General features: G+C 43.2%; 1 protein-coding gene across 3 annotated transcripts in view; it reads left to right on the top strand.

The window, feature by feature from the left end:
• Window positions 1-19,823, top strand: part of LOC122563048 (cyclin-dependent kinase 18-like) — a 150,525-nt gene that overhangs the window by 39,899 nt on the left and 90,803 nt on the right. For all 3 annotated transcript variants that reach the window (XM_087973461.1, XM_043716381.2, XM_043716382.2), the window contains 2 exons: window positions 13,477-13,601; window positions 14,942-15,067. In XM_087973461.1, coding sequence (XP_087829587.1) covers window positions 13,596-13,601; window positions 14,942-15,067 — 132 coding nt within the window. In that variant the 5' untranslated portion in view covers window positions 13,477-13,595. The remainder of the gene's footprint in view (window positions 1-13,476; window positions 13,602-14,941; window positions 15,068-19,823) is intronic.

Here is a 19,823-nt window from a genome sequence, read left to right as displayed (position 1 = left end):
AACTCACCACGGCTCCATCCAAACTAATGACCTCTGACACTGAGAAGGACAAGGGCAACAGGTGCATGAGAAAACCACCAACTGCAAGGTGCCCTCCAAGCTACAGATTATCATGTTAATGATAATGATCTCATAGTTAAACACTTGTCAGGGACTGATTAACTCTGTGGGTTAGTTTATTTAGAGCAGTAGAACACATTGCAGGTTAAGAAACTGATGTTTCAGCAAAACCACTGTTTTTTGTGGATGCAGCCTGCAGGCTCAAAGTAGACTAACTGCTGGATAAAGTCAAAACATTGTATGGACACAGTATGGGGAATCCTTAAAGGTGAACTCTCTAAAGGCAATGTACACATTAAACACCTCCTGACTAGGAACTATATCAACATATCTTCCCTGTCACTGAGTCAAAATTAGAACAACGTCAATATCTAACAGCACAGTGTGTGTATCTACACCCCATGGAATGCAATGGGTCAGCAAGGATGCTCATGGTCAATTAGATATGGACAATAAATGTTGGTCTTGCTGGGTGTTACCTATATTCTGAATTAATAAAAAATGTTGTCAGTCCTGCTTTCACCTATTACCCCATGCACTTTTCCAAGCGTGGCTTTATGTAACACTCCTTTTGATTCTCATCATCTCTCTCACTCTATTGACCTAGATGATGCACTATACACTGGACCTTAGCCTATCTTAGCCTACAATTCATAATTGGAAAAATGGTTGACCCAGAATACTGAATGGGTTAATGCTTTGTGCTTTGTATGATGCAAGTGTTAATCTTCAGGATCAAAGGGAGGTGGGCAGAGAGAACAGTGTTTGAATTCTAAAAGCTTTTGGCAGCATTTGTGTTTCACATCCGTTTCCTTTGATATCCCAATCCTCATTATTCTACTTGACAAAAATAAGCATCAAATAAACAACAGCAAGATAATTAAAATAAACCGTGCTTACATCCCATGTGGTGATGAGGTAATAGTCATTAGTATTCACCTGCTAAGTGTGGTTAGTGCCTTGGAAGGTTTGTGACTGTTAAATGTTGCTACCTCCCCCACCCCCCAATTTCCATCAGCCCAGCTCTCTTTTATTGGCTGCAGGAATATCTAGTTTAAACGTATCCTTCTGTTGGTTCCACCTCAATCTCTGCCTTTCATGTCCAAGCCCCAGGGGTTTCCAATTCCTGCCTTTCATTTGCCAATTCTGTTGCCTTTCTCCTCTCCAGCCCAAAGACATTGGCTCATTGGCCACAGCACTTGATCAAATCCATGATCCTGCCCAGGTCTCCTCCCATTTCGTTGGACTGGCTGGGGAATCCTGTAGCCTTTTCCCCAATAGGTACTGTTGGTAGCTGAAGATCCATTCAACGAGGTGAAAAGTGTGGCACTGGAAAAGCACAGCAGGTCAGCAACACCCGAGAAGCAGGAGAGTCAATGTTTCAGGCATAAGCCCTTCATCAGGAAGGGCAGTTCTTACTTTCTACCAATCAATGAGATGGACAATCACAAGCCTTTATATGTATATTAACAATAAAGCTCTCCATCTTGTAGAAAGGTGATTCTAATGTTAAGGAGAAAGTGAGGTCTGCAGATGCTGGAGATCAGAGCTGGAAATGTGTTGCTGGAAAAGCGCAGCAGGTCAGGCAGCATCCAGGGAACAGGAGAATCGACGTTTCGGGCATAAGCCCTTCTTCAGGAATGAGGAAAGTTTGTCCAGCAGGCTAAGATAAAAGGTAGGGAGGAGGGACTTGAGGGAGGGGCGTCGGAAATGTGATATAGGTGGAAAGAGGTCAAGGTGAGGGTGATAGGTCAGACTGGGGTGGGGGCGGAGAGGTCGGGAAGAAGATTGCAGGTTAGGCTGTTTGAGAATGTGGCTGAAGAGCTTCTGTGCAGGCTGTTTGAGAATGTGGCTGAAGAGCTTCTGTGCAGGCTGTTTGAGAATGTTCCGATTCTAATGTTAAGTCAAGTGACCTTTCACCTGATTAATAATAGTTGCATTCAGAAAACAATTCATCCAACACGGACACTATCCAACACTGACCTGACTTTGAATTAAATGCTAAAATGCAAACCAGATACATTCCTGGAACAAGAGGGTATGCAGTCGTTGTGTATTGTCTTTTAATCTGCTCAGTTTTTGTTCATATTTGTTCTTTCGCATGTGATTGGAGAGGTCTGTGGCTAAAGTCAGCCTACTGGATGGGAGATAATTGGACTAGAGTATGATGAAGTAAATCCATTTTAAGTCCAAAGATGTGTAGGTTAGGTGAATTGGCCGTGCTAAATTGCCCGTAGTGTTAGGTGCATTAGTCAGGGTTGAATGTCGGGGAATAGGTTTGGGTGGGTTGCTCTTTGGAGTGTTGGTGTGGACTTGTTGGGCCGAAGGGCCTGTTTCCACACTGTAGGGAATCTAATCTAATCTAAGGACATATTCCTTTGTTCATGTTTATAATGAAAAGCTCCTATGTAAACTTTCCATTCTGCATTTATTAATTGCAAAGGAGGAGGGTATTTGTGGAGAGTAATTGTGGGGAGGTAGTGGCCTAGTGATATTATCACTGGACTGCTAATCCAGAGAACCAGGTCATGTTCTGGGACTTGGGTTCAAATCCCATTATGGCAGATGGTGGAATTTGAGCTCATAAAAAAATTCCGGAGTTAAGAGTCTAATGATGATCATGAATCCATTGTAGTTTGTCAGAAAAACCCATCTGGATCACTGAAGTCCTTTAGAAAAGGAAACTACCATCCTTACCTGGTCTGGCCCTCATGTGACTAGCAATAATATGGTTGACTCTTAACCACCCTCTGGGCTATTAATAATGGACAGTAAATACTGGCCTGGTCTGTGTTGCCCTCAGCCTGTGAATGAATAACAAAAAAAATGTAAGCAGAGAAGATGGTGGTGAACTGCCTTCTTGAACCACTGTAGTCCATGTGGTGAAGCTGGAGCAACAGTGCTGTTAGAGAGGGAATTTCAGGAGTTTGACACAGCGACACTGAAGGAATGATGATATATTTCCAAGTCACGAAGGTTGGTAGATTGGAGGGAAACTTGCAAATGGTAGTGTTCCCATGCATCTGCTAACCTTGTCCTTCTACATGGTAGAGGCCATGGATTTGGAGGTGCTGTCAAAGAGCCTCAGTGAATTTCTACAGTGCATCTTGTAGATGGCATATATTATTGCCACTGTGCATCAATGGTGGGAAGTGTGAATGTTTAAAGTGGCGGATGAGTTTTTGATCCAGTTTGCTGCTTTGGACTGGATAATATTGAGCTGCTTGTATGTTTTTTGGGTTGGACCAATCCTGGCAGGTGGGGAATGTTCTATCACACTCCTGACCTGTGTCTTTTTGATGGTGGACAGGCTTTGGGGAGTCAGGAGGTGAATCCTTTACCAATGGTAGCAGTAAAGTGCCAGTTTGTTTGGAGAAAAGGAGGGGTCTAGTGATGAGAGCTACAATCAATCACTAAATAGAAGGCAGGGGCTGAGAGGTGCTGGAGAGTGGCGACAGAACACTCTGTAGATTAAACACACTCTGATTGGAGGACACCAGTGATGAAGTGGATGGTTACAAAGTAGAGTGGCTTGGGTTACCACATCTGTTCCTTATGGTATTTCATGGAAGCTGGAACATCTTCATGATTAATGGCTCCACCAAAATTACATTGAGAGGAATTTGATAAGAGACTGGGACTTTTTTATTTAGAGTAGAGAAGACTCAGGGGCAATGTGAGAGGGGTCAGAAACATGAAGAAGATGCAAGGGAATGAAAGAAGTGTGAAGCTGTTTTCCTTGGTAGAAGGGTTGGGAACTAGAAACCATGGATATTTGGCCATTGGCAAATTAACCAATAGGGCAATAAGGCAACACATTTCTTAGCTAGCGTGTTAAAGGATAGGGAATTGATAAACACAAGGCACTAGGTATTGCAGAGCTCTGGAGAAAGTGTAAGGCAATGAGACTAATTGGGTACCTTTTACAAAGAGCTAGCATGGATATAATTGGTCAAAATGTCCTCTTTCTTATCTAAGATGGTGCTCAAGCACATTTGAGCTCTAACAAGTCCAAAGCCTGTGGAGTTGTTACTATCCTCCTCCTCTCAAAGACAAGTTAAAATATTGAATTAATATACTTAGCTAAATCAGCCTTCTCTACATTTAAAAAAGTTAAATTGTAATGCCTCCCCCACAGGTTGTCAAAACAAGTCACTGATGTGGTAGGTGGGTGGAGTACAGTTCCCTGAAAACCTCCATTTCAATCTAACCCACAGCAGTGTGAAAAATGACAGGAACTTGGGATATTTCCACTTAAGTGCCCAAAGAGGATTATAACATTTTGATATATTGCATAGAAAGATATTAGACGCATTGAAAGGCTGTTTGATTGGTATCCCAGGACCATTAAAATGTATAATTAGGTACTTTCTCTTCCTAGTTAGTGGGGGAGGTGGGGCTAGGAGTCTTCATGTTGGGTGGGCAGCAATGGTGGTCAGAGGCAGGAGGTCATTTGGTGATACCCTCAGGAATATATCCAACCTGAATAGCTAACTAACATCAACAGACATAATGTGTCTGGATAAGAGGGTTTTTGGATAAGATAAAGTAAATTTGGCAGATGGAGAATAATATGAGAAAATCTGAACTTCTTCATGTTAACATGTTTATACGCTAGAGAGAGAGAGAGAGAGATGGAATTTAAAAGTAACAAGGTTTTGTGAGACTACATCTGAAGCACTGCAATTAGTTTTTCTCTACTGAAAGCTGCAGAATTCAGTTGACTGATATGTGGAATTGTCTTGAAAGTACAGGTCTGTACTCTTCTACTGAAATTTCGAAGAATGAAAAGTGATCTTATTGAAACGTTTAAAATAATGATGGGGAGATGCTGCATGGGTGTTTCCTCTGGTGGGGGAATCCAGAACGAGGAGATATGATTTAAAGTGAAGGAGTCTCCTACTTAGGTCGGAGATTATGAGAATGTATTTTCTCTTATAGGGTTATAAGTCTTTGGAATTTTCTAATCAGAGATCAGCGGAGGCTAGGCTATTGAATATAGTCAAGACTGAATTGGACAGATTGTTGACTGATAGGGTAGTAAAGGATATATGGAGTGGACAGAAAGATGAAGTTGAGGCCACACTTAGATCAGCCATGATTGTATCAAATGGTGGAGTAGGCTCAAAGGGACTGAATGGCCAATACTCCCTCCTAATTTCTATGTTCTCACGGTTCTAACTCCTGAGTGTGTGTCAATGTATACAGCTGGTCGCAATATTAATGTGGATTGACAGAGAGGTCTCTAGGACATTGAATTGGAAAATGGCAAATTGTTCTAGTTGGGGAAGTAATGCAGAGGAGCCGGTGTTGGACTGGGGTGGACAAAGTTAAAAATCACACAACACCAGGTTATAGTCCAACAAGTTTATTTGGAAGCACTAACTTTCATAGAGCTGTTCCTTCATCAGGTACCTGATGAAAGAGCAGTACTCCGAAAGCTAGTGCTTTCAAATAAATCTGTTGGATTGTAACCTGGTGTTGTGTGATTATTAACCTAATAGCAGACATTAGTCCTGCATTAAGATCCTGAGTTTGGGATTAAGTTATGTTAATGAGAAAAGGAGATGAGGATCTATATTTGCATCTAAACTTCGGATCTTCTTGAGGATGATAATGAAAAGAAGCCTTTAAAAAGCACTTCAGAAAACTGTCACAGTAGAGCAACTCACCACATTTGCTTCAATAGCAGTTGTTAAACATATGATCATCTATTAGGACAAAGGCAGCAGATACATGGGAACACCGCCATCTGCAAGTTTCCCTCCAAGCCACTCCCCATCCTGACTTGGAAATATATCACTATCTCTTCAGTGTCACTGGGTCAGGGTCCTGGAATTCCCTCCCTAACGACCTTGTGGTTGTAACGATATCTTATAGTCCACAATGTTTTTACAAGGCAGCTCACCAACTTCTTAAGGGGAATTAGAGATGGTTAGTTAGTGTCCTAACTAACAATACCCATATTCATGAAAAGAATAAAAATCTCAGAAGCACCTCAAAATGTCTCACACACACCTTTTGGTGATTGAGGGGGAAGTGCTGAGCTGATGATGGGGAATGGTCTCTGTTCCTTAGCCATCTTTGAAGAATGCCATGGGATCCTTTAGCTAAACTATTATAACAAGAAGCTACTGGTTCAGGTTGCTACTTCACTCAACTGAGGGCAGGGAGAGCAGAAAGACTACTTGGGTAACAACAGTATTTTATAATTCACTACATTCAAATGAAACATTGCATCACTTTAGTATCTTCCATGACCTCAAGAGGATGTTCAATAGCTCTTTACTGTCAATGAAACACTTTTGAAGTATAGTCACTGTTCTAAGATAGAAATAACTGCAGCTAGCATGCACACAGAAAGCTCCTGTAAATAGGAATGTCATAACAAATATATTTCTTAAAATAATATGGGTTGAGGAATAACTAGTGCCTGGGATACCTTGGAAAACTCTTCTCCAAGAGAGTACCTTAGGATAATGTGGGGAGTTAGGTGGATTGGCAATGCTAAATTGTCCGTAGTGTCCATGGATGTGCAGGCTAAGTGGATTGGCCATGGGAAATGCAGGTTACATGGATAGGGCAAGGGGGTGGATCTAGTTGAGATGGGTCAGTATGGACTTGATGGGCCAAATTGCCTGCTTCTACACTGTAGGGCTTCGATGATTCTATGGTAGTTCAGGCTCAGCCAAGAGGACAGATGGGGTCTTGATGTAATGTCTCATTCACAAGACCACAGTTCCTCAGAACTACACTGAAGGGTCAGCCTGAACTATCTTTGCTTAGGTCTCTGGAGTGAAACTTGAACATACAGCTTCTTGGATGTAGGTTTGCTCACTGAGCTGAGCTAGGTAACAACTTCAGTGAGCCTTTGGATGAAGCCTGGCTCACTGAAGTTATAATCTACTATGGTGACGAAACATCTGAAAATGAACCTTCCAGCTCAGCGAGCAAACCTACATCCAGAACCTCAACCTGAGCTACAAATCTTCTCAAAACTCACTAATACAGCTTCTTCCTCAGGCACAAGAATACAACCCCCCACACCCCACGCCAGGTACACCACTGTCATTAGGTTATAGACGCTCCTACTATAGCAAAATGGAATGTTATTGGCTGTGTTCCAATGGGAGTTTGATAGAATCATCACAGAAGTGGTATGAATGGCTCCCTATTCAGTAATAGATTAGTTACTGTGACATCTTATTGCAGTGAGATTTTGAATTTTTCCAGGGGATTGTTGTATTTGCCTATCTAGAAATGGTGGCCTCAGCGCATCAAAGTGATTTGTAATTATGTTGAGAGATTTAATATGTTTTTAATATAGGAGCAAATACTTTCTTTGGCGCCCTTCTAATGTTGGGGTGGAACCTAAAATTTGGATCTGTGCTTTTTCAAGAGATGGTTCAGAACTGGGATACATTGCTTCGCACAAAGGACCATGGAACTTTGTGTCCAAAAATGACCTGCGCGTACTTAATAAATTGCTTCCTCAAAGCTGGCTCTTCTGTTCTATGTGCTAATACAGTCAGATGACTTAGTTTCTAGCTTCTCATTTATCAGTTCAGCTAATGTAAAGAGCGAGCGTAGCCAGTTAATAGTGCAATTTGTCTCTGATTACAACATGATTTGCCCACTGAATAAACAGTGAGATGCTGTGGCGTAGGTGAAAAACAATCACATCTGTCGAGTGCTACAATCTATTAATAGCAATGAATTCTGCCATCCTTATAGGATTCCTCTTGTGTCTGTAAAACCAGAAGTAATTAATGGCACTTAGGAATTGAATGAGTTTCCAAAATGCATGCTCAAATAAATTGAACATTGTGAGCATTATGCAGAGTTAATATTGACACAAAATTATCAATTGGTGAGAGAGAGGTGAGGGTGAGTCTTCTGCTTTCAATTCACTAACTGGAAAAGTGTCATGACGGAAGCTACAGTAAATAGAGTCTCCTAGTAGTAACATAGGAGTAGGAGGAGACCATTCAGCCCCTCAAGCCCACTCTAACATTTTAGATCATGGCTGATCATCCACATCAATGCCATATTCCCATACCTCTACATCACAGAATTCCTACACTATTGAAGCATGCCATTCAGTCCATCAAGTCCAAATTGACCCTCCAGAGACCCTGGAACCCTGTATTTCCCATGGCTAACCCACCTACCTGGACATCCCTGGATGCTATGGGCAACTTAGCATGGCCAATCCATTCTAACCTGTACATCTTCAGTCAGTGGGAGGAAACTGGAGTACTCAGAAGAAACACATACAAACAGAGGGAGAACATGCAAACTCCACACAGACAGACGACCAAGGGTGGAGTTGAACATGAGTCCCTGATGCTGTGAGACAGCAATGTTAACCATTGAACCACTATGCTCAGGAGCGAGAAATTTATCAATCACAATTTTCATCTTATTTAATAATTGAGCCTTCACATCCCACTGGGTTACAGAAGTCAAAAGATTCCCCACTCTCTGGCTGAAGAAATTCTTCCTCAGTCTTAAATGGCCTCCCCTTTATTCCACAACTGTGTCCAATGGTTCTAGACCTCCCGGCCAGGCAGAGCCAACATCCCTCTTGTTGAGCCCTGTAATAGTTTTGTAAGTTTCACTGAGTTTTCTATAAACTCTGGAGAATAAAGGTAGGAATCAGGATCATCTTTCCACCAAAATGTAGCCAATGGAGGACAATTACTTAGGGTGACATGGTGGCACAGTGGTTAGCACTGCTGTCTCACAGTACCAGAGATCTGGGTTCGATTCCAACCTTGGACAACTGTCTGTGTGGAGTTTGCGTGTTATTCCTGCGTCTATGTGTGTTACCACTGAGTGCTCCAGTTTCTTCCCACACAGTCCAAAGATATACAGGTTAGGTGTACTGGTCAAAATAAATTGCCTTGTAGCTTGCAAGTTAGGTGGACTAGCAATGCCAAGTGTAGGGTTATGAGTCTGGGTGGGATGCTGTTTGGAGGGTCAGTGCAGACTTGTTGGGCTGATGACCTCTATTTGCACTGTAAGGATTCTGTGATACCTAATGCAAATTATGTGAATAAAATTAATCACAGCCATTTACAGCAGTAGTTGCTAATGAATAACTCCATCTCCATTTTGCCTTAAACTTGTGGTATCTTTAAGCTCTCTGATTTCATTCAGTGAAGGCTGCGATCTTAGGTAACTCCCTGGTGATGTGTCTGTCATCGCACCCCTGTACCCTGTGGTTTCTATAACCTAGATGAAAATCCTCTTTGGGTAAAGCACTGCTTTTTTAATTTGTAAAAGGAAGACTTACATTTTTAACGTTTATACCAACTCAGGATGTCCCACAACTAATGAAATGCTTTATTGAAGTTCACTCACTATTTTTTTCTAATTTCAAAAATTTACTTTATTTATAAAAATATCTTTATATACATATACAGTCCCTGCAGCAGTTTGGTTCTGTATGTAATGTATGGAGAAACAAATAAACATTAGAGTGTGACGATCCAGCCATCAAACCAAAGGCATTTCCCACTTGTACGAGATGTGACAACAATCAGATAATCTACTTTGCAGAGATATTGATCGGAGGGCAGATATATTGGCCAAGACATGGGGTAGAAACCCCTGCCTCATTCTGGAACAGTGTTGTGGAAATCATATGAGGAGGGAGCTGGGACTTAATTTATCATCTCATTCCAAAGATAGGAGTGAGGGATGCGATTGGTAGCTTTAATTTTTTGTGATTCTTTTTTGTTTACATATCAATGTGCAGCAAGCAGTTTGTTACCACTATAGTTGATATTGTGGTTTCATTGTTACGATGTTCATAAACAAATTATTTTTGGGACCATATCTTTAAAATTAGGATGGATCAGTCACCTGTTGTGCAGTCTGCCTGATAGTGGACATGGGTCACTTGTTCTGTAGTCCACCTGATAGTTTGATTGTTCGAGATCATTGGAAAGTTTAAATTGTTTCACTGAGAAGATGGTGCTAGGTACTTATATTTTGAGACAGAGGCTGTAGTTCCCCCAATTTCCAGTAAATGGATCCTGAACTCTCCAAAGTAAAAGGTATTAGATTTTAGCAAAGATGTTAGCCCATGTGGAGCAATTTGGAATGTAAGGTCATTGTTTTAGGCTATGGGGTTGAGTAGGACCCCTTGTCCAAAGGGTCTGAGGAGTTCACTACCCCAGAGTGTGGAGGATGCTGGGATTTTGAGTAAGTTAAGGAGGTGATGTACAGATTTTTAATTAGTAATAGAGTCATAAAGATTGACAGCACAGGTAAAGGGCCCTTCAGCTCATCACATCTGTGTCTATCAAAAACAATCACCTACTATTCTCATTCCATTTCCAGCACTTGGCCCATGGCCTTGTAACATCCCAAGTGCACATCTAAACACATCTTCAATGTAATGGGAGTTTCTGCCTTTACTATCTTGACTGACAGTGACTTCTAGATTCCCACCACCCTCTGGGCGAAAAACATCTTCCTTACATTATAACAACATTTAAAAGGCATCTGGATGGGTATGCGAATAGGAAGGGTTTAGAGAGATATGGGCCAAATGCTGGCAAACGGGACTAGATTAGTTTAGGATACCTGGTCGGCATGGAAAAGTTGGACTGAAAGGTCTGTTTGCCTGCTGTCCATCTCTATGACTCTATGACTCTCTGATCTCCTCAAAACCTTCTGCCCCTTACCTTGAAAAGTTTAAAGGATTATGGAGTGTGAGAAAGAAAGTAGAGGCGAGGCCAAGATGAGATCAGCCATGATTGTACTGAATGGGGGAGCAGGCTCGACGGGCTGAATGGCCCACTTCTGTTTTTAGTCCTTATATCCTAAGAAAGAGTTATGCTTTTAACTGCCCACTTACATCTAAGGTAAAAGGGAGCTTGAGTCGAGAATAGTTAATCAGTTCTCTTTGAATACAGTGTTTATTCTTTTCATATTATCGTGAGTAAAAGGGTAGAGGAAGCTATTTTGAGATCAGGTTACAAACTTTCCTACAAGTTTATGATGGTCACAGGTGGACAGAGACTAATTGGCTTTGTGACTGACCATAGCTGCATCCACAGGTACTTGATTTCTATTGCATCCTACAGGCATTTAAAGATTCCAGGAGATTCATCCTGGCATGTTCAGATCGGGGTTTACAGCTGATGGTGGATTCAAGAAAACCTCTGAGAACTGAGGCAAGAATCTGGAAACAGTCACTCAAAACTACTATTCAGTGAAGTGGAGACGTAGGAATTCATTGAAGCCAGGATCAACTGCAAACTATTTGCTAAAAGGATTGCAATTCTGTGGAGAGTGTGATGGGTGATAAGCGTAAAAGGGGAATGTCACTTTCTATGGTTGAAGGTATAAGTTGTTTAAGAAAAGCAATGTTTAGTCAATAGTGCTTTTTGTAGTCATTTGTTGCAGTAAAAACTTCAAAATGGAAAAAAGTGATGTTCTTTCAGCTAGTAAATAGAAATTCTCTTTAAAAACCATCTGTCTCTGCAGAGATTTGAATAATACAGTCAGTTCTGCTGTAACCAAAAGAGAAAATGCTGGAAAATCTCAGCAGGTCTGGCAGCATCTGTCAAAGGGTCAGTTAGACTCAAAACGTCAGCTCTTTTCTTTCCTTACAGATGCTGCCAGACCTGCTGAGGTTTTCCAGCGTTTTCTCTTTTGGTTTCAGATTCCAGCATCCGCAGTAATTTGCTTTTATCAAGTTCTGCTGTAACATGTGTTTCTTCAATGGCTTTAACGTGATTGAAGAATTTAGACCATTATTTGCAGAATGAAAACTTTCCTTACCTGTATTGGTTATAATGCAATTCTAGCCCCATTACTTTAATGGCGCAGCTATTGTGCGATTTTCCCATAATACGAGATCGCATGAGAATGGAGCTATCATACTGTATCAGAACTGACTGTAGTTAAGTTCCAGAAGGTATCAGGACTCATTGGGGTAACACTTTGGAAATAAAGTCTCACTATTCCCAGAATCATCACAGATGGTAAAAATGTTTTATCAAAGTACACAAATTTCCCCAATGTAACTGTCTTTGTAGCCACAGTTAAACAGAAAGCACTGACTAGGTTTCTGTACATAACAAGGAGCATTATTTATTATAACTAAGTGGATTCTAACCACAGATAAACAATTATGAACCATCAACATACAACTTTACTCATTAAAACTCTAACCCTTTTACAAACTACTTCTGCATGTGTACAGTCGGGCACAAAAATGTGTTGGTGTTACGGGTGGAGGAAAAGACTGGGCTGGCAGTTGAATGGTCTGGGTCCACAGGGTTGGCTGAGATGAACCTCCTGGCTTGTGTATCCTTGCAGATCCTTGATCTCTCATCTCCAGTTACTTTCACTTGCTCGCAGGAGGCACAGATCGAGTGTTCACAGCTTATAAAGCTTACTGAAACTGGTGAGGGAAGATAAACGGACTTTCATCAGATTTTAGTTTTTGTTTAACTTCAGAGACAGTATCTCTATTTCCAGAGATCTGGACACTTTGGACTATCTTGCTCACATCCACAAACACAATCACCTTGTTGATGAGAGGCAGAAAGTCATTATAATTGAAGATCTTTCTCTCTCAACGGGTAGTGAATCTGTGAAATTCTTTATCACAGGAGGCTGCCAAGGCTCAATCATTAAATTTCCAATCAGTAATGAAATTGGGGGTTTTGGAGGGCAAATGGCAGGAAAGTACAGTTGTGGAATATCAGACCAGTCACGATTTCATTGAATGGTGGAACTGATTTAATGGGCCGAATATTCTACTTTTGCTCCTTATGTCCACTGGAAACTGCCAGCACTGCACAGACCAATCAGCTACTTGTTGCTGGCTGAATCTCTGATTGTGCACATCCCCCGCTCCAGCTTGCCTGCCGTATACTCCATTCATGTTCCGCCACTATTTGAACAAAGAGCAGTGCAACAAGTGCTGATAATTTGCTTTTAAAAGGTGCAGTAATCTCTTCCATAATCCATAGTTTTTAAGAGTCCTTTTTCGATCTTGATCCAAAATCAAAACTACGGAAAAGGCAAAAGACTCTTGATTTGATTTGATTTGTTGTTGAATTATTGTTGTCATGTGTACCTAAGCACAGTGAAAAGTTTTGATTTGCTAGCAGTACAAGCAGATCACAGCAAACAAGGGCATACAGACCATAGGGTGTTTAGACAGAGCAAGGTTAGGGCTGCACAAGAGGTGTTCAAAGCAGATTTAATGGAACTTTATTATTAATTTTTACAGACTTAGAATTGAGGTTTAAAAGTGCAGAAACATGAGAATAAGATCTGCTGTAGAGAGCTTACAAAGCGTCACCTAGTGTCAGTGCCAATTCGAATCACAATGTGATCTTGACACGGGCAAATAAATGACTGATTCCTGTTTTTCCCTTCATTTAGATATCGCACACGAGAATCTTCCACTGACCTTGAGTGTGCACACAGACCAGGTGACATCAGAAGATGGCCATTCTCCAAATCCCCTGCGTTATAGGAATCACCGACAGCGCAGGTTCTCAATGGAGGTATGATGTAATCTCTTGTCTCCAGACGGGATGTTAATAAGACCCAGGGGGCACAGCGGTGTTGATGATCTTGAATATTCCAATGGTCTTTTGGCTATCATCCACCATCTAACAACTCAAGCTCCTTTGAAACATTCTTTCAGAGTGATCTATCTGGCAGCAAGTCCCATTCGCCCATTGTCTCCTGCTTTTCAGTTATATTGGTTCCTGATCCAGTCACAATCTGATTTGAATCTTCCCATTTGTGTTTTAAAACCCTTCTACTGCTTCTATCCTCCCAATCTTTGTAATTTCCACCAGCCTTCTGAAATAGCCAAAATTTTGGCCTCTTGTGTCAAATTGATTTTAATTGCAGTGCAGTTGGCTTTAGCTGCTCTGAACTCCCACTCTCCAAATCTCTACCTTCTAGCTCCTTATTAGTGATGCTTGTTAAAACCTGTCTTTTTGACCAAACATTTGGTCACCAGTCCCAATATTGCCCTATAAGTAACTTGGTCTTAGATTAAATCTTATAGAATCCTATAAAATTCAAACCCAACTAGACCAGGTAAATACCAGAAGGGTGTTCCTGATGATCACGGAGTCAAGAACCAGGGGGTCATGATCTAACGACACAGGGAAGGCCATTTAGGACTGAGATGAGGAGAAATGTCTTCACCCAGAGAGTGGGGAGCCTGTGGAATTCTTTGCCTTAAGAAACTGTTGAGGCCAAAACATTGGATGTTTTCAAGAAGGAATTAGATGCAGCTCTTTGAGCTAAAAGGACCTAAGGGAGAAAGTGGCAACAGGGGGCTGAGTTGGACGATCAGCCATGATCATATTGAATGGTGGAGCAAGCTTGAATGGCCTACTCCTGTTCCTATTTTTTTACTTTTCTATAATGTTCCTATGAAATGGTTTACTGAGATATGGGTACTAAACAAACGTAGGCCAAAGGTGAAATTCACTCGAAATGTTTGGATTAGTATTACAGCAGGAGAATTGTGTAGAATTTGCAGCACAGCTTAAACCAGGCCATTTGGCCTGACTGGCGTATGCCTGTGATCCTACCCCAGACTCTTCACCTAATCCAATCAGCATATTCTCGCTCCCTTTCCCATAGGAGATAGCTCCCACTCACCACATTGAATGTGCAGATTACGCAGCAGCAGATACATGGTAACACCACCAACTGCAAGTTCTCCACCAAGCCACTCCCCCATCCCGACTTGGAAATATATCTCCATTCCTTCACTGCCCATTCACTAAATATTGGTGTTTATGCCCCACTTGAACTGACTGTCTTCTTTCTCTCCCTTTGATGTCTACCCCTTGTATCTCCCTGCTCTCCAACCCATCAGGACTTCAGCAAGAGGCTCTCTCTACCGATGGATATCAGACTACCCGAGGAGTTCCTGCAGAAGCTACAGCTGGAGAGTCCACCCCTGCCCAAGACTCTGAGCAGAACATCACGGAGAGCTTCTCTGGTGAGTCGGACCCTGGGGCTGTGCAGAGGCACAGGGTCCTGGGTCTCAATGCACAGGATCCGAGAGTCAGCTATTCAGCCTCAGGAACCTCTTTGGCTTGTCCCAGTGTCTGTGGAGATGGCAACAGAGTCTCTGTTTCAGCTAGGAGAAAGTGAGGACTGCAGATGCTGGAGATCAGAGTCGAAGAGTGTGGTGCTGGAAAAGCACAGCAGGTCAGGCAGCAGCCGAGGAGCAGGAGAATCGACGTTTCGGGCATAAGCTCTTCATTAGGAATGAGGCTTGTGGTACAAGCGGGCTGAGAGATAAATAGTAGGGGGATGGTGGGGCTCAGGGGAAGGTACCTGAGAACGCGAAAGGTGATAGATTGGAGAGGAGGGTGGAGCGGATAGATGGGAAAGATGATGGACAGGTCAGGACAGTTCAAGAGGATGGTGCCAAGTTGGAAGGTTGGGACTGGGATAAGGTGGGAAGAGGGGAAATGAGAAACTAGTGAAATCTACATTGATCCTGTGTAGTTGGAGGGTCCCAAGGTGGAAGATGTGGTGTTTTTTCTTCAGGCGTTGGGCGGATAGGGTTTGGCGATGGAGGAGGTCCTGGACCTGCATGTCCTTGGCAGAGTGAGAGGGGGAGTTAAAGTGTTCAGCCACAGGGTGGTGGGGTTAGTTACTGCGGGTGTCCCAGAGATGTTCTCTGAATTGATCTGCAAGTTGGTGTCCTGTCTCCCCGATGTAGAGGAGACCACATCGGGTGCAACGGATACAGTAAATGATGTGTGTGGCAGTGCAGGTAAATTTCTCTTGGATGTTGAAAGAATCCTTTGGGGCTTTGGACGGAGGTGAGGGGGGAGGTGTGGGTGCTGGTTTTACACCTCTTGCAGTGGCAGGGGAAGGTGCCATGAGGGGAGAGTGGTTTTGTGGGGGGCGTGGACCTGACAAGGGAGTTGCGGAGGAAATGGTCTCTCCAAAAAGCAGATAGGGATGGGGAGGGAAATATATCTCTTGTGGTGGGGTTTGTTTGGAGGTGGCGGAAATGGCAAAAGATGATGCAATGTATACGGAGGTTGGTGGGGTGGAAGGTGAGGACCAGGAGGTTCTGTCTTTGTTGCGGTTGGGGGGATGGGGTTCGAGGGTGGAGGTGCAGGATGAGATGCGTTGGAGGGCATCATCAACCACGTGGGAGGGGAAATTGCGGTCTTTGAAGAAGGAGGTCATCTAGGATGTTCTTTGGTGGAATTGGTCTTCCTGGGAGCAGATGTGGTGGAGGTGGAGGAATTGGGAATAAGAGGTAGCGTTTTAAGAGGTAGGATGAGAGGAGGTGTAGGCCAGGTAGCTGTAGGAGTCAGTGGGTTTGTAGTGAATGTTCGTGTTGAGTCGGTCACCAGAAATGGAGGTGGAGATGTCCAGGAGGGGGAGGGAGGTGTGAGGGGAGGGAGGTGTCTGAGATAGTTAAGGTAAACTTGGGGTCAGAGTGGAAGGTGTTGTGCAGTTGATGAACTGCTTAACCTCCTCGTGGGAGCACGAGGTAGTGCCGATGCAGTCATCGATGTAGTGGAGGAACAGGTGGGGAATGGTGCCGGTGTAACTGTGGAAATTGGACTGTTCCACGCACCTGACTAAGAGACAGACATAGCTGGGGCCCATGCGAGTGCCCATGGCTACCCCTTTGATCTGAAGAAAGTGGGAGGATTGGAGGAAATTGTTGAGGGTGAGGACCAGTTCAGCCAGGTGAATGAGAGTGTCAGTGGAGGGGTACTGGTTGGGTTGGTGTGAAAGGAAGAAACAGAGGGCTTGGAGACCATCGTCATGGTGGGTAAATGTGTACAGTGACTGGATGTCCATGGTGAAGCTAAGGCGTTGGGGGCCAGGGAAACAAATGTCATGGAGGAGGTGGAGGGCGTGGATTTCACCAGTTTCCCCATTTCCCCTCCTCCCACTTTATCGCAGTCCATCCTTCCAACTTGGCACCGCCCTCTTGACCTGTCCTATTTGTCTATCTTCCTTCCCACCTATCTGCTCCACCCTCCTCTCTGACCTATCACCTTTACCCCCACCTCCATCTACCTATCACATTCCCAGCTACCTTCCCCCCAGCCCTACCCCCCCTCCCATTTATCTCTCAGCCCCCTCGGCCCACAAGCCTCATTCCCGATGAAGGGCTTATGCCTGAAACGTTGATTCTCCTGCTCCTTGGATGCTGCCTGACCTGCTGTGCTTTTCCAGTACCACACTCTTCAACTCTGTTTCAGCCCATGGCCATCTGTCAGATGCCATCTGACTATTTGAGTCACCCAACATTTTCTGATTATCGTAGACCTTCCAGCATGTGTGGCATTTTGCTTTTGGGTTGGTGTAAGATACTCCACATTCACGAATACAACACTCCTGAGATGATGGTCTTCAAAATAACTTCATAGAATGTGGGTGTCGCTAGGTGGGCCAGCAGTTATTGCCCGTCCCTAGTTGCCCTTGAGAGTGTGGGGGTGAGCTGCCTTCTTGAACCATTGTAGTCCCTGTGCTGCAGATAAACCCACAAAGCTGTTAGGGAGGGAATTCCAGGATTTTGACCCAGTGACAGTGAAGGAACAGCTGATATATTTCTGAGTCAGGATGGGGAGTGGTTTGGAGGAGAACTTGTAAGTGGTGGTGTTCCCATGTATCTGCTGCCCTTGTACTTTCAGATGAAAGTGATTGTGGGTTTAGAAGGTGCTGTCTAAGGATCTTTAGTGAATTTCTGCAGGACATGTTGTGGATAGTACACACTGGAGCTACTGAGCATCCATGGTGGAGGGAGTGGATGTTTGTGGATGTGGTGCTGATCAAACGGGCTGCTTTGTCCTGGATGGTATCAACCTTTTTGAGTGTTGTTGGAGCTGCCCTCATCCAGGCAAGTGAGGAGTACACCATCACACTCCTGACTTGTGCCTTGTAGATGGTGAATAGGCTTTGGGGAGTCAGGAGATGAGTTTCTTGCCACATTATGCCTAGTCTCTGACCTGCTCTTATAGCCACTGTGTTTATGTGGTGAGTCCAGTTGAGTTTCTGATCAATGGTAACCCCAAGGATTACTATGTGGGGGATGTAACACCATTGTTACATGTAACACCATTGAATGCCAAGAGGTAATGGTTAGATTGTCTCTTATTGGAGATGGTCATTACTTGGCATTTGTATGATGTGAATGTTACTTGTCACTTGAAGGTCCAAGCCTGGATATTGGCCAGATCCTGTTCGATTTGAACATGGACTGAGGAGTTGCGAATAGTGCTGAGCATCGTTAAACTGGCGACAGGCAACAAATGCTGGCCCAGCCTGCAATGCCCCCATCTCACAAGTGAATAGAAAGTAAACTCTGGAACTTTCGCTCCGACTCTGAAATAAAACTGTCAATGCCAGGGAATCAATTATAAAATTTTAAATGATCACACCCTTCTGAAACAACAATAAATTAAAAGTTACAGAACCAATGTGGACAGCTGGCAATGAACAAATTAAATGATGATAATGCAGATTGGAAGGGCTGAATGGCCTCCTCTTCCCACATAATTGCCTAGATGCATTTTAGCTTCTAAGTCAATCTGCAGCAGGGTCTAATCATTTTCTTTTCGTCTTCACATTGGCAAAACTCACCTCACAATCTCCTGTCACACCCATTTCACAGCAGTGGTACACATTGCCACCATGTGGTGACTTAAACACATTACATAATTCATTGAATCACCTTCAATGAAAGAGAATGGCAGTGGGAGGAGATAATGTCCAGTTCTGGTCCATGCATTGATCTAAGATTGCATGTCACTCAAGAGAAATATGATTGCATTCGCTGTCTCAAGGAAAATCTGAGGCCAATATTTCTTCTTTGCACTGCCTTGGACCAAGGACAAAGTTAAAAATCACACAACACCAGGTTATAATCCAACGGGTTTATTTGGAAGCACTAGCTTTCGGAGCGCTGCTCCTTCGTCAGGCACTTAGTCAAGGATGATGCTTACTAGGGAATCACATATAAAATAAAGAAAAGATAAGAGGGAGAGAGAAAGAAAGAAAGGCAAGAGAATGAGAGAGAAGCTTTAAGAGTAAAGGGTGAAATCAGTTAAAGATAAAGGAGGTGAAAACATGAAGGTAAAAGGCCAAAGGGTGAACAGTTTTTAAAAATGTCCAAAATCCACATTCCACAGCAGTCATTAGTTAGACTGTTGGTCAATTTGATGAGAGGGTTGCTCATCCTCTTGAGCTTTCTTCTCAAATCTTCAGTGTGATCAATGCCAGCCGTACCTGAGATAAACAGCACTGACTGGGATGGTCTAGGGAGCCTCCTCCCCAGCTGCTGTGATCAAAGCACATTCTCCTTCTCAGGAAGGTGATGGTCTCGTGATATTATCACTAGGCTGTTGATCCAGGGATCCAGGTAATACTCCAGGTTTGAATCCTACCACGACGGATAGTGGAATTTGACTTCAATAAAAATTTGGAATTAATGATGACCATGAAATCATTTGTCAGTGGTTGGGGGAAAACCCTGTTTGGTTCACTAATGCCCTTTAGGGAAGGAAACTGTCATCTTGACCTAGTCTGGCCTCCATGTGACTCCAGACTCACAGCAATACAGGTGACTCTTAACTGCCCATTTCCCCTTATGGATGGATAATAAATGTTGGCCCAGCCAGTGATGCCCACACCCACAAATGGATTTTTTTTAAAAAAGTATCTTCTGAAGTATATTCTTTCCTCGCAGTTCATGATGATCACAGGATAGTGAA

The sequence above is a fragment of the Chiloscyllium plagiosum genome, unplaced genomic scaffold, assembly GCF_037043375.1.
Source record: "Chiloscyllium plagiosum isolate Xiang-an unplaced genomic scaffold, Cpla_swu_hap1 HiC_scaffold_26, whole genome shotgun sequence".
Lineage (NCBI taxonomy): Eukaryota > Metazoa > Chordata > Chondrichthyes > Orectolobiformes > Hemiscylliidae > Chiloscyllium > Chiloscyllium plagiosum.
This window is presented reverse-complemented; position numbering and strand designations above follow the sequence as displayed.